At 39.5% G+C, this 15,060-nt stretch overlaps 1 protein-coding gene across 7 annotated transcripts in view; it reads left to right on the top strand.

Annotated features, from left to right (window-relative positions):
* Window positions 1–15,060, top strand: part of srrm1 (serine/arginine repetitive matrix 1) — a 43,715-nt gene that overhangs the window by 13,551 nt on the left and 15,104 nt on the right. For 6 of the 7 annotated variants that reach the window (XM_041212772.1, XM_041212774.1, XM_041212771.1 and 3 more), the window contains 9 exons: window positions 23–112; window positions 3,770–3,892; window positions 6,685–6,855; window positions 7,689–7,801; window positions 10,899–11,114; window positions 11,842–12,030; window positions 12,122–12,250; window positions 13,423–13,691; window positions 14,053–14,133. In XM_041212772.1, coding sequence (XP_041068706.1) covers window positions 23–112; window positions 3,770–3,892; window positions 6,685–6,855; window positions 7,689–7,801; window positions 10,899–11,114; window positions 11,842–12,030; window positions 12,122–12,250; window positions 13,423–13,691; window positions 14,053–14,133 — 1,381 coding nt within the window. Of the gene's footprint in view, window positions 1–22; window positions 113–3,769; window positions 3,893–4,524; window positions 4,652–6,684; window positions 6,856–7,688; window positions 7,802–10,898; window positions 11,115–11,841; window positions 12,031–12,121; window positions 12,251–13,422; window positions 13,692–14,052; window positions 14,134–15,060 lie in introns of those variants that run through there. The other variant, XM_041212776.1, reaches the window with a different exon arrangement.

Genomic DNA, 15,060 nt, shown 5'->3' with positions numbered 1-15,060 from the left:
GTAACTTTTATCTCTCTTATAGGGAACTAGTGCAGAGCAAGACAACCGTTTCAGCAACAAACAGAAGAAACTCCTAAAGCAGTTGAAATTTGCAGAATGTCTTGAGAAAAAGGTAATGTATTCTAATTTTAGCTTGTATTCAGTACAACCACCACAGCTTGTATTTATATATAATGCCTTTAGCATAGTAAAACATCACAAGGTGCTTGGAAGGAGTGTAATCAAACACAATTTGACACCAAGCTGCGTAAGGCAATACTGGGACAGATGACAAAGCTTGGCTGAAGAGGTAGGTTTTAAGGAATGCCTAATGGAAGCAGAAGAGAGGTTTGGGGTCGTGGTGGGGGCGCAGTGTTCCAGAGCTTGCAGCTAACTTGCCGAGTTTCCACAGGGATCAATTTCCGATCTATATTAATGACTTGGATAAAGGGACCTGCTGTGATACAAAGATAGTTAGGAAAGCAAGTTGCAAGGAAGATGATTAATCTACAAAGGGATCAAGATAGTTTATGTGAGTGGGCAAAAATTGAGCAGATATAATGTGGTAAAGTGCAAAGCTGTCTACTTTGGTGGGAAGAATAGAGAAGTAGAATATTTAAATGGAAAGATTGCAGAATGCTGCAGTACAGAGGGATCTGGCTGTCCTTGTATATGAATCTCAAATCAGCATGCAGGTACAGCAAGTAATTGATAGGCAAACAAAATGTTGGCAGTTATCGCAAGAAGCATGGAGTATAAAAGTAAGGAAGTCTTGGTATAACTATACAGGGCGTTGGTGAGACCACACCTAGGGTACTATGTGCAGTTTTGGTCTCCTTACTTAAGGTGGGGCATACTTGCATTGGAGGCAGTTCAGAGAAAATTCACAGTTGATTACTGGAATGAAGAAGCTATCTTATGGGAAAGGTTTAGCAGGTTGGGCCAATGCTTAATTGGAGTTTAGAAGAATGAGTGGTGATCTTACTGAAACATATAAGATTCTGAGGGGGCTTGACAGGGTAGATGCTGAGAAGATGCTTCCCTCGTGGAGAATCTAGAATGAGGGGCCAGAGTTTTAAAATAAGGGTCTTCTGTATAAGATGGAAATGAGAAATTTCTCCTCTGAGTGTCATTAATATTTGGAATTGTCTTTCCCAGAGAGCAGTGGAGGTTGAGTCATTGAATATATTCAAGGCTGAGTTAGACAGATTTTTGATTGACAAGGGAGTCAAGGGTTAATGAGGGGCAGGCAGAGTTAAGGCTGCATCAGATCAGCTATGATCTTAGTGAGTGGCAGAGGAGGCTCGAGGGGCTGAATGCCTACCCTTGCTCCTATCTGTTAATACTAAGCCAATTGAAGGCACAGCTACAATGTTCAAGGGATTAAAATCTGGGATGCGCAAGAGACCAGAATTGGAGGGGTGCAGAGATCTCAAAAGATTGTAGGGCTGGGGGGCACTACAGAGATTTGGAGAGGCAAGCCCATGGAGAGATTTGAAAATAAGGATTAGAATTTTTAAATCCCAGTGTTGCAGAACTGGGACCCAGATTCGGTTGGTGAGCGTAGGTGTGATGTGTAAACGGTACTTGATGTGAGTTAGTGTCGGAGTATTGGATAAGCTCAAGTTTATGTACAGTAGAAGACGGAAGACTCTCCATGAGAGCATTCGAATAATCAAGTGGAGAGGCAACAAAGGCAATTGTGATGTATTGGCAGCAGATGAACTGAGGCGGGCAGTTCCAAGTAATGTTATGGAGGTTGGTGTAGGCAGTCTTGGTAATGGAGTGGATATGTGGTCAGAAGCTCATCCCGATGTTGAATTGACACCAAGGTTGTGTGTGGCACGGTTCTCACACTGTTGCCGGGGAGAGGATCGAGTCAGTGGCCAGGGAATGTATTTAGTAGCAAGGTATACCTTTGGTATTTCCAATATTCGGCTGGTGCAAATTTCCGCTCATCTAGTACTGGTTGTCAACAGTGTGTCAAATCAGTGACGGTAGGGAAGGAGGTGGTTGTGAGTCAGAACTCAGTGTGGACAGCGTACATGTGGAACCTAATAGCTAAAAGAGCTACTGTATCAGAATGTTACACTTGAACTGTTTCCCCAGTGCCAAACCTGAAAGTTTGGTGACACATATTCAGTAAAATCCAAATACTTTGACCTTTTAGAGATTGAGTTTAGACTTGATACTGACCATATCGCAACCAGCGAGTGGATTGCATATGGTTCAAATGTTTTTGGGTTAGGCAGAATCCTATTCAAACGTCGTATCATGGAGTCATACAACACGAAAGGAAGCCATTCGGTCCATTCTGCTGGCTTTTAAATCCACGTTGACTCTGTCCGATCAGTCCATGTTTTGTCACTCTGCCCCTAATTTGCTCTCCCCTCCCCCCACACCTAACAGATTTTCGACAATATGTCTATCTTTGGATCTTTGAGTAGTGTAAGATGTAGCTGGTTTTTTGGAGGGAAGTCAACATAACATTAAAGGTCAAATAACTGAGCAAAAGTATTGATTGTGTAACTGTGGAAAAACTGGTACCATCAGTTATTTGCACAACAGGTACACCCTTTGTGTGAAAAATCTGTTGAGGGCATTGATAGGGGACATTTTTAAAAAAAGGCTTCTCATGCTGTGGGCCATTTGCAGTAGTTTTGCTGGTGGTTTCAATTTTTTTTTACATTAGAAGGCATTTTGAGATATTAAGGGAAATACAGGGTAGATAGAAGCTATTTCCTTGGGTTGTGGAGTGTAGAATTTGGGGACATAGCCTAAAAATTAGAGCCAGACCTTTTGGAAGACCCATCTTGCAAATGGTGTTAGAAGTTTAAAACTTTCTGCGAACAACAATTGATATTAGATCAATTAAACCTGAGATTGATAACTGTTAACCAAAGGTATTGAGGATTATATAGCAAAGAAGGTTATATGGAGTTAGGGTGCAGATCAGCCATGATCTCATTGAATGCTGGAACAGCTCGAAGGGGTAAATAGTCTACTCTTATTCCTCAGATTTTTAACATAGAGCAACAAATGTATGAGAAATTTGAGGGAAAAGTGACCACTTGGTGGAATGCAAAACTAGCCCACCCTGGCCCCACCACCTCGATTAAGTGCTGAAATATTGAGTGTGTTGAGATTTTTTTTTGTAGTGAACTACTCGATTTGAATTTCTTTTCATGTTCCTCAAATAATTTATAAAACAATAGATGTCGTGCAGTTCTTCAGTTTCTGCAATAGTCCTACGCGTAGTTAATTTCAGCTAACAGGTAGAAATATTTAAAGATGAATGCAACTCAAATTAACATATCCTACCAGGTGCTTTATACTCATCAAATGCAATAAAATCAATTTAATAAAATCATATCCAGGTTGGAGGAAAAAGACCATTTTGTCAGGTAAGGCAAACTAATGTTTTAACACGCCTCTGCTTTTCTTGTAAAAGAACACTCTTCCTTCAGTTTTCGTTTCTTCTGCAGTGGCTGAAAGGATGATCGAGTGACCTACTGCTAGGTTTCTGTTGCTAAACAAGCTATCAAATGAGCAGGAAGAGCTGGGGATGGCATAACTTTCCCTCTTGCAATCCTGTTTGGCACTTCCCTGGTAACATGGGTGGAATCAAAAATCAGATGTAATTCTGCATCAATTGTTTGTGTATTGATATTCAATTCTGCTGCATTGGATTGCAAAGTTTTTCAATAGACTAAGACAAAATCTCCCACTGAGGCTATGAATTGGAAGTTGCGAGTGCCTGTTAATCGTAATTGTTTTAACTGGGTTCCAGGTGGACATGAACAAAGTGAACCTGGAAGTGATCAAGCCGTGGATTACACAGAGAGTGACAGAAATGCTTGGGTTCGAGGATGACGTTGTGATTGAGTTCATCTTCAACCACCTTGAAGAGAAGGTAATAATTGGAAACACGAAAGAGTTTTTAATAAGTTATTGTGATGTGGTTTTTCACCTGGACTTTTGGTGAAAGAAAGTTATGTAAAGTGTCAGGTTTGCTTGTTTTCTACGCAGTTAATGTTGAAGACAGTATAAAACGTGGTTAAAAAGCTGCAAGGATAGCTTTAAATAAGACAGGATTCTTTAGGGACCATTTGGCACTTTCACCTATTTTCACAAGGGTACATTGAGAAATTTCTCCTGACTTCCTTCTGAAAATACCCATTGCGAATTAATTTGGGCTTCAAAATGATATCTATGAATGTTGCAGACTTTTTAAAAAGTACTTGGGTAGTTTCAATTGAGTTTACTTTCTTGAAATTTTCCTTACCTTAAGGAAATTAACATGAATGTTGGTGAATTATGTTTTTGATCAATCTGCTGAATGTATTTGCATATACAAGGTTGGGTGCTCTTCCTTAAGAGTGCTTAATATACTCTTGTGAAGTAGTTGAAAATATTGAATGACCCCCTCAGTTAGCCCTCAGGTAACAAAAAGAAAATCCATCTTGTATGTGTTCTTACTTGTTTTGTTGTATAATAAGCGCCTTTGACAGCATTTTTCTAATGATCGTGTGATTTATGATTTAAAAGGCCTGAACCAAAATGGATGTTATTCCGTCTGAAGTATAGCACCATCACCTTGTTAGGTCACAGCAAAGTGAATTCCAATGTCGCTCTGACCCTCCTCCCTTGATGATGCAGTGTGTGTTTGGAGGTGAGTTGTGTAAAGTGACCAGACGAAAATCCTCATGCCACTCAATGAAGAGCACTCGGACAAACTTTACACTGCTCAGAAGTAAAAAGTGGAAAGCAAAACAGTAGCCAGTCTAGATGAGGAAAAATGTACTATTGCAGATAAAATTGTTTCTGTAATCTGAAAACTGGATATGGCTTTTTAGTGAAGCTTTAGGCTTATTAATAACCAATGTGAAAAAAGTGCTGTTGTTTTTTGAATCTTTAAAAATCAGGATGCTGGAATATTTCTGGAGGGCTAATTGTTTTCTTAAAAAAAATACTCAAAACTTCAACTCGCCACTGCAACCCAAGGGATACTGAGACTCCATCTTTCATTTTGGGGAAGAATGTTTAGACATGATATATAGGAGGAAAGTCATGTTTGATGTGGAACTACAAATGGTACATATTGAATTTGTGCCGCCCTAAGGTTCTATTTTTATGCGACTGAAATGTATCCTTAACATATTTAAATGTGTCTGATCTAATTCGTCCAAGTAGAAATGTTCAGGCTTTTTTATTTTATAAATGAATAACATGACAGCAGCTATACTGCTAGGTAGAATTCTGCATGGAAGCAAGGTGTACATCTTCGAAAAAGACAAATTATCCTGTTTGCTCTGCTTGAATTGTACCTCTTAATAACTGATCATGGAGTGGCATTGATGGTGAATAAGGAAAAGTTTGCAGCTCAAACCATGCTGCCCTCCCAGTTGCAGGAGGATGCAAGCAGCTTGCAAGCAAGGAAAAGAGAAATAGTGTAGATTTCCTTGTTAGTCTGTTGCCTTGGTAGAGTTAGTGTGAGTGTTGCTAGAATGTCTGAAACCCCCTCGGAACTGCCAGAAGATTCAAAGTAGTGTTAAATTTTAACGCAACCCAAATTTCTGTGTATTTGCTTACAAATTAAAATGATCTTCTGAAAACATTTTAATTCATATATTTAGAGATATATTTAGAGATTGAACCAAGATGTTTTTTGTAAAGATAAAAATAATTGCATTAGTGGTGGAATATTTCTAAAATATAAAATCTTTGAGAAGGGTAGTCCAAATTAGCAGAACCATCTTTGCAGCCTTGTATCTACCCAGTAGTAACAGATTAGATACATTGGTCTATATCAGCACGGTCAATTAATTTAGCAGTGCTGCACTTTGCTAAAAGTCAAAGCATAAATCTCAAATTATAAAGTAGCATTAATAGCCATGCGGTAGATCATATTCAGTGGAAGGATCAGCATGTAAATGTGAAAGTTCATTGAATTAATACTTTGTAACATAGTTTAGGTGCTTGCATGTTATTAGATATTGTAGTTTAATGTAAAACTCAGATTTGGAGAGGTAGCAACAGCTCTTTCAGTTGGAGCATGAAGGCAAGTCTATATAAGCAGAAGTTTAATATAAACTGTTCATTTTTCTTTTATGTGGCTGTTTACTCATTATTGCTTGTTCGTCTCTTACAATTTAGATAAATGATATAACATTATACTCAAGGTGATTGAGTTGCAGTAGGGAGTCGGAAGCAACCCAAGGGAACATCTTTCTCTACAGGGGACTTGGAACTTTGGGTTCAGGAGTCGACCAGAAGAAATTGAAGACCTCAGGACTCTGTACTTGCTTTATGGTGTTCTGACACGTTTGTGTGTTTTTTTTACTGGACCTCGTTGCTCTGGCAACCTATGTGCAGTACCCATTCACTAAAACTACAGAAGGCCCATTGGCTATTGTCAGGAAATAGTGAGAGGCAGTCTGGCCTCGTAAATGGGATTTAAGTGTATTGTTCATATTGAAAGAAATCTTAAGAAGACAAAGCTGACACTCAGCCAATTTAGGCTGATAGATCAGGGAAATGGTACACAGCATAGATAGAAAAACATTAATGTAATTTGCTATTATCTAAAGCAGTGAAACTGTCAATTTTGCCTTTAGAATACTGAGGTAGATTGAAAGTAGTGGAGTGAACTGCTTTTGGATTTTTCCAAATAACCTTTCTGCCTTCATCTTGTGTCTGTTGCAGAACCCAGACGCAAAGCTGATGCAGATTAACTTGACGGGGTTTTTGAATGGAAAGAATGCAAGAATGTTCATGGGGGAGCTGTGGCCATTGCTGCTGAGTGCACAAGAAAACATCGCAGGAATCCCCTCTGCCTTTCTGGAACAGAAGAAAGAAGAAATCAAACAGAGACAGGTATCTATTTGTAGATCTCGAGTTGGTTGAGTTGGTATTCTAGGTTGAGATCAAATGCGTTGACTCCCTTTGTTCTAGACATTGCAAATTACATATATGACAGGAATTTTGTAATTTGCATATATGGATAAAAGCAGTTCTGTTTGCTCTCCTGACTAATTGCTTGCAACTCCACTGTACTAGTATTTGATCTGGGAATAGTTTAAAATGTGGCATGGTTAGGCCAAGGCAACTACAAAAGCTGAAAGGAGAACAGGCTACTAAAATGAAATTTGAAAGTTGAATAGGAACATTAAGTGAATTTCTCACGTTTCACTTTTGTCTCTTAATTTATGTCTGCGTACCCTTTTGGTCATTGCTTGTAGAGATGTTGATGGCTGTTGCTTTAACTTTGTTGAGAATCATTCAATTTCTGAGCCAATTTTGCAGTTGACTCTGGATCCAATTTGGTGACCAGATCATAAGCTAACTTTTAAGTGGTTGGTTTGTGGTATTCATTGGATCATGCTTGGTAGTAGCCCTGGCAGGAACTAACAGCTGTGAGCTGTAACTTGGATATGAGGCAGCACTTTCAGATGCAATGCAATGCATTAATTCACGGCTTTTTGTTTTATACATACGTAGATGGAGAATATTCAGAATAATTTCAGTTTTGCCCAGTTCTAAGCATTCTTTAATTTAAAAATGGTTTTCTTAATTTTTATGAATCCAGGAAATAGCTGAAAAGACATGGTGATTGTCAACAGTTGGAACAGTGAAATGCAATATTAGGGATCACATTACTATATATTTTTCCTTTTATTCACAGCTCTATGAATTCCTTATTATTGCAGATTGAACAGGAAAAACTGGCTACCATGAAGAAGCAAGATGAAGAGAAGGAAAAAAAGGACAAAGAAGACAAAGAAAATAGAGAAAAGAGGGACCGTTCCAGAAGTCCAAAGAGGTGATTAAGAATGAATTCTACATTGTCAGGTTATGGTTGAGTTTAGTAACTGGAAAGTGTGTATAGTCTAAATTCAGTCTACCAGTTCAGATTATATGGTAATTCAATTTATTAGTGTTATTGCTATCTGATAAATCCATGTTTTTCCAATGGAATGATGCACAGGCAGTCCAGCATATAATGCATCACTTGTTGCCTTCAGTTCTTGCATCATATATACACCATGCTAAATAGATACACTTAAATGGATAAGATAATCTTCTCTTCACACCCCTTTTCTTACCATCCAAAAAAAGTTGTTATTGTTTACTATAACCCAAGGCATTTTTGTATATATTGCATATAATTTGCATATTTGTGTTCGACAGTGCTGTGCATTCCAAGTTTAGCATGTGAAAAATGTTCTAGCTGGCACCTGCTATAAGTATTGTACATTCACTATGCATTTTTTTCAGGCCTTTTAGTTTTTAGTTTTTCTTAGGAAATAGTTTAACCTCTTAAATTAAAATAGTTTCAATAGTTTTTATTAAGTCCATATATTGTAACTCCTTTTGTCTAATGTTAATATAATTTCTGCAGTCTAACCATCTCCTGTTTTATATTTAAGCATTTTACAGATTTTATTTCTCTTTATTTTCCCCTCTCCCTCTCCTTTCTCAGTTATAAATGCTCTTTTTTTATTCATTCATGGGATGTGGGCTTTGCTAGCTGGGCCAGTACTTTTTGGCCACCCCTGGTTGCCCTTGAGAAAGTGGTGGTGAGCTGCCGCCTTGAACTGCTGCAGCCCATGTGCTGTAGGTACACCCACAATACTGTTAGGGAGGGAGTTCCAGGATTTTGATCCAGCGACAGTGAAGGAATAGCGATATATTTCTAAGTTAGGATAGTGAGTGACATGGAGGGGAACTTCCAGGTGGTGGTGTTCCCATCTATCTGCTGCCCCTGTCCTTCTAGGTGGTAGTGATCGTGGGTTTGGAAGGTGCTCTCGAAGGAGTCTTGGTGAATTCCTGTGGTGCATCTTGTAGATGGTACACACTCCTACTGTACATCGGTGGTCAAAGGAGTGAATGTTTGTAGATGTGGTAGCAGTCAAGTGGGCTGCTTTGACCTAGATGATGTAAAGTTTCTTGAGTGTTGGAGCTGTACTCGTCCAGGCAAGTGGGGAGTATTCCATCACGTTCCTGACTTGTAGATGGTGGACAGGCTTTGGGGAGTAGGCAGATGAGTTCCCGTCGCAGAATTCCTAGCCTCTGACTTGCTCTTATAGCCACATCATTTATATAGTTTGTCCAGTTCAGTTTCTGGCCAATGGTTAAATCCCGCGCCCCCGGATGTTGATTATGGGGATTCAGTGATGGTAATGCCATGAATGTCAAGGCGCAATGATTAGATTCCCTCTTGATGGAGATGGTCATTGCCCTGGCACTTGTGAGGCGCGAATATTACTTGCCACTTGTCAGCCCAAGCCTGGATATTGTCCAGGTCTTGCTGCATTTGGACATGGACTGCTTCACTATCTGAGGAGTCGCGAATGATGCTGAACATTGTGCAATCGTCAGCAAACCTCCCCACTTCTGAACTTATGATGGAAGGAAGGTTGTTGATGAAGCAGCTGAAGATGGTTGGGCCAAGGACACTACCCTATGGAACCCCTGCAATGATGTCCTGGAGCTGGGATGATTGACCTCCAACAATCGCGGCCATCTTCCTTTGTGCTAGGTTTGACTCCAACAATTGGAGAGTTTTCCTCTTGATTCCCATTCACTCCAGTTTTGCTAGGGCTTCTTGATGCCACACTCAGTTAAATGCGGCCTTGATATCAAGGGCAGTCACTCACCTCGGGAGTTCAGCCCTTTTGCCATGTTTGAACCAAGGCTGTAATGAGGTCAGGAGCTGAGTGGCTCAGGTGGAACCCAAACTGGGTGCCAGTGAGCAGGTTATTGTTGAGCAAGTGCTGTTTGATAGCACTGTTGATGACGCCTTCCATCGCTTTACTGATGATTGAGAGCAGACTGACGGGGTGGTAATTGGCCGGGTTGGATTTGTCCTACGTTTTGTGCAAACGACATGCCTGGACAATTTTCCACATAGCCGGGTAGATGCCTGTGTTGCAGTTGTACTGGAACAGCTTGGCTAGGGGCGTGGCACGTTCTTGAGCACAAGTCTTTAGTACTAGCCCCCAGGTGTTAGTAAGGAGGACTTTGCAGGGTCGAGAGGGCTGAGTATGCTGTTTTCTTTTCTGGTGCCTACGTCAATGCTGGGTGGTCCACCCGGTTTCATTCCTTTTTGGTGACTTTGTAGCAGTTTGCTACATCGATAATAGCTTCTAGTTTTAACCAAGCCCAAACCTGAATATTAGTTTGCCTGTTCCCTTCATTGATGGTGCCTGAAATGCTGAGTATTTCCAGCATGCTTGGTTCTTACTTCAGGTTTCCAGCATCTGGTATTTTGATCATATGCATATATTTATTTCAATTCGGCACTTAAACCCATCCATTATTTCAGTGGCTCATCTGTGAAATGTCTTGGATTAGTGGCATATCTGCTCAATATTGTAGTTACTCGTGTCTGCGTGAAGCTTCTTTGTTAGAGCTGTAATAAAAAATATATGCAGTGCTGAAGAGCATATTGCATTTTATATTGGTTTTCTGTTAAGAGCACCATAAATAAATGTTGAGGGATTTGATCTGGGTTTTCTCATTTGTATAAGGCCTTTTAAAAACCAGTCACGAAAAATATTGAATTATCCTAGCTATTTCATGAATTTTAAGTTGAAGTTGAAAATCTTTTTCCATTGGCTTTTCTCTGCATTTCTGATCCAGAAAATCTGTAGAATTCAAACACTATAACACTAACTTCCATTGAGAGAAGCTAAACCATCTGCATAACATATTATTGGTTTCCTAGCCTGACAGATTTCAGTGATAGTTTGAGCTTTTTTCTTTAAGAAAAACAGTCATCACAACTATTCATGAGGGTTTTCCTTTGCTGGAAGCATTTTTAACAAAATCTATACTGTAATTAAGCAAAACAATGCTGGACTTTTAAACATCAAGTTCATAGCATCCATATTTAAAAAGAAAATAAACTCTTGCAGGCGTAAGTCAAGATCTCCATCACCAAGGAGGCGGTCCCCAGCAAGAAAGGAGCGGAAGCATTCTCTCTCCAAGTCTCCTCGTCGTAGGACCAGAAGCCGGAGCAGAAGTGCTTCTCCAGTGTCTACAGTTAAGAAACCAGAGCAGCTGTCACCTGAACCAGATCTCTCACTTAAAGAAAGGAAAGAATCTCCTGCTCCAGAGGCAACTTCAACAAGGTTAATTAATGACTTTATTTAAGCTTCCCTGTCTTCAATAGAGAGCATGTAATATTTTACCTGCATTAATGAGATTTTGCAGAAGTGAAGACTTCAAATTAGTTAACAAAAGTTAAGAAATCAGGAAATATTATGTATTAAGCCTCAGTAATTACTGATGAATTTAAGTTTTTTTTAAAAAGCTGCAATTTATTATAATGCATTTGATGGTTGGACTCAAGGGCATATGTGGTTATTGTGAACCAAGGTTACGTTTGGAGAGAAAACAGATTTGTAAGGTGCCCTTTTAAAAAGCCACCGTGAAAAGTATTGAGACATAATATTTGGTGGATTTTAAGTCATTGAGAATTTTTCTCCATTGGCTTTTATGTGCATTTCTAACTTAGAGCATCCAAATTAAAGGACTGACAAAACTACATTTGAAGTATGGTGGAGCTGTAAATAGTGCCAGCTCTCATTCATTAGGTTTGAATGACTATAAACTGCTCGAGTTGCACTCCTATTTAAGCAAGCGTTTGAATCTTTTAATTAGAATAATACTCATCAAACCTTGATCTTTGGACTCTGCAATTTTGGGAGAAAGCAGGAAAAAGTCATGAAGATAAACTTATGACTAAAACATAGTGAGAGTTATTGTAAACATTCTGGTGTACATGTTGTGGCTACACTTAGTAAGTCCCTAAATTCAGTGAAGAATTCAGGATGCTAATTTTCTGCTCTGCTATAGTGATATTCTGAAGGAAATCAAACCTGCGACACCAGAGGTGAAGGAAGTTTTATTGGAACAACCTACAAAAAAGGAGAAGGAAAGGAAAGAAAGGAATCGACACCGGTCACGTTCACGATCGAAATCAAAGTCTAGGTCTCGTTCACGCTCACATTCACGGCCTAGGAGGCGTCCTAGGTCTCGGTCAAGGTAAATTATTTCCTTTTTCCCCTTCGTTAGTTAACATTTTAAAACCTCATTTTATAATTTCTGGCTGCTCATTACTATTGCACAATTTCAGGTCCTATTCACCTCGAAGACGACCCAGTCCAAGACGGCGGTCTCCTCCTCGAAGGAGGAGTCCACCAAGGCGCCTGCCACCACCTCCACCTCCATCCAGGCATAGAAGGAGTAGATCACCCATTAGAAGGTACACTTTTAATTTCAAATCTTCTTAACTTTTCTAAAAATTAATATTTATTCCTCATTCATAGAAGATAATTTTAACCATTTACTTGCAGATCAGATTAATGTGTTTAAGATACTTTTAACACTTTTTTAATGATTTTGAAAAAGAATAAATGAGATGAATATTTGGAAAGGTGTAGGAGATCAACACTGTTAAACTATTAACACTAATGATAGAAGTTACCACCCGACTCAATTTCTTAGCTTTTCAATATCCTATTGTCTCTTCTAAAGTACCTTAGCAACCTATGTCATGAATGTCTTGGTCTTACTGTAAAAACACAATGCTGAGGCTGTGAATATACAGTTTACGTTTTGAAGTTCACAACAACTTCACGTTCTGCAAATCAGTTTTAATTTTGACGAAAGCTGCTATTCTCCCTTTCTCCATTCAAATTCCGAAAGGTTAGTGATTGGAACAATTTTAGAAAAGACATCCTGATTTGACACTTAAAAGTATAATTGTTTGTCATGTACTTCATATAAAATAGGGCATTTCCATGACATCGATTTCTGGTAGAAATTGACAATTGAAATAGCACAAGTCTACCAAAAATTTGCATTTCACTCACCCATGACTTCTGGTGGGAGAGTGGCAGATGCTACTGTGCTCTATTGAACTGCTGCAGTCCAAGTGGTTAAGTTGCGCTCAGTGCTGTTTTGAATTAGGTCAGGACCCCCAGCAAATCCTTGTAAAGGCTGGAGTCTCCTGACTGCTTCAAACAAGGCCAGTGATGGAGAAGAAGCCAGGGCCATGGGTACTTCCAGGTCTTGAGTTCCTCTGCCTTCAGCTAGTCGAAGAGGGTGCCCTCATGGGATGGGCTCAAATCTGAATTGCTGTAGTTCCTTGGGGAAAAAAAAGAAAAGTGATGATGAATTTTGTCACCTTAAAAGGGCCTTTACACCTCATGTTCTCACACAGGCCATTTTCAGATGATCTCATTGTCTATTTGTTAGAGTTAATATCTATTCATTTTAATGGATGAAGTTGCCCTGAAAAATGAAGTACTAATGGTATAAATCATTTATTGACCATTCTCTGTTTCTATCTATCCGGTAGTGGGGTTGGAGGCAAGCACTATTAAAGTATTTTTAAAATTAATTCTACAATATGTTTCAACTTCATTCTTGCAGGCGCCGATCTCCTTCAATTTCCTCCTCGGGCAGTAGCTCCTCTTCCTCTTCCAGATCAAGATCACCTCCAAAGAAGACAAAACGCATATCAATCAGCCCACCCCGAAAACCTCGCCGATCTTCTCCATCTCCTGTGACTCCACCCAGGAGACGACATAGATCACCTGTGTCTACAACAAGTCCAGTTCATAAAGGGCCACGATTGTCATCTCCTCCACATATGAATCGTTCAAGGAAAGGCTATACTTCTGTTTCTCCTGCAAGACCAGGTACATTTTTATCCAAATAATCATGCACTCTTATTTAGCATTGAGGTGATTTTAAGAAATTAGAACACTTGTAACCTAGATTTAAATAAATTCCTTTCTCTGAAATGGTGGACTAGTTAACCAGATTTGAAAGACCAGTTTTTTTCACCCTTTATTATAGTGCACAACTTGAAATCCAGCCCTGACAATCAGGTGATTTTATTTTAGATAGTACTTTCACTCTGTCACTAGTACACTCTGGTAGAAAAGTTCATCCGTATTGTCCTTTTTAAAAAAAAATGTGAGTAACAGGTTGTAAGCATTTTCAGATGCTCAGATTACTCTATATACTATTTAGACTATTTGAATTGTTTTGTTACAGCACCAAAACGGAAAGGGAGTGTGAAGCATGATTCTGTTTCGCCCCCTCCTAAACCAAGAAGATCAGAACCATCAGACTCAGGTTAGTGTTGCCATACTTTGAATGTGGATGAGGAGAGATCAAATTGCTGTCAGTTGGCTTGTATCAAGTAGTATGTGAAGAAATATAATTGAGTGCTTTATTAAGTATAAGTAGTGTGACCTGAAGTACCACCCTCAACTGCAATTGTAATTCCGATCCCAATATCAACCAGTACTTCACTCATTTGGTGTGGGGTTGGAAGCAGGCCCTATGAAAGTATTTTAAAACTAGTTCTATAGTATGTTTCAGCTTCATTCCTGCAGGTGCTGATCTCCATCAGTTTCACCCTCGGGCAGTGGTTCCCCTTCCTCTTTCAGATCGAGGTCACCTCCAAAGAAGACACAACGCATATCAATCAGCCCACCCCAAAAACCTTGCTGATCTTATTTATTGCTCAGTTTTTGTTCAAAATACTCTTTTCCTCTGTGATTCTATTCTAATTTTGGTCACTCTTGGGCTGGACCAGATGGTTTATAACCTTGGCATCCTACATGAATGCGCTGGACTTCCAAACCTATACCTTTTCCATTGCAAACATACCTATTTCCATCTTCTACTTCTGCCGTTTTATCAGCAGATCTGCTGAAACTTTCATCCACATTGTTTGTCACCTCCAAACTCTGCTCAACTATTCCAGTGCTCATCTGGTTAACCTCCCATCCTCTGCCCCCTGCGAACCTCAGTTCAGCCAAAACTCTGTTGCCAGCATTCTGCCCAGTTTACCAATTAATCCTATTATCCTTTAGTGCCTCTAATTTAAAATTCCAATTGTCATAGTTAAATCCCTGCATCATTTGCCCTTCCCAGTCCTCCAACCTCCAATCCCACAACCCTCATCAACGTCTTCTTTTCTTTTGCCTTCTGCCCACCTCACCAACCGTTGATAGCCATAACTTCAGCCGTTTAGGCTTTGCATTCTAAAATTCC

Source organism: Carcharodon carcharias, chromosome 19, assembly GCF_017639515.1.
Source record: "Carcharodon carcharias isolate sCarCar2 chromosome 19, sCarCar2.pri, whole genome shotgun sequence".
Taxonomy (NCBI): Eukaryota; Metazoa; Chordata; class Chondrichthyes; order Lamniformes; family Lamnidae; genus Carcharodon; species Carcharodon carcharias.
The sequence above is the reverse complement of the archived record's forward strand: the minus strand, read 5'-3'. Positions and strand labels throughout refer to the sequence as shown.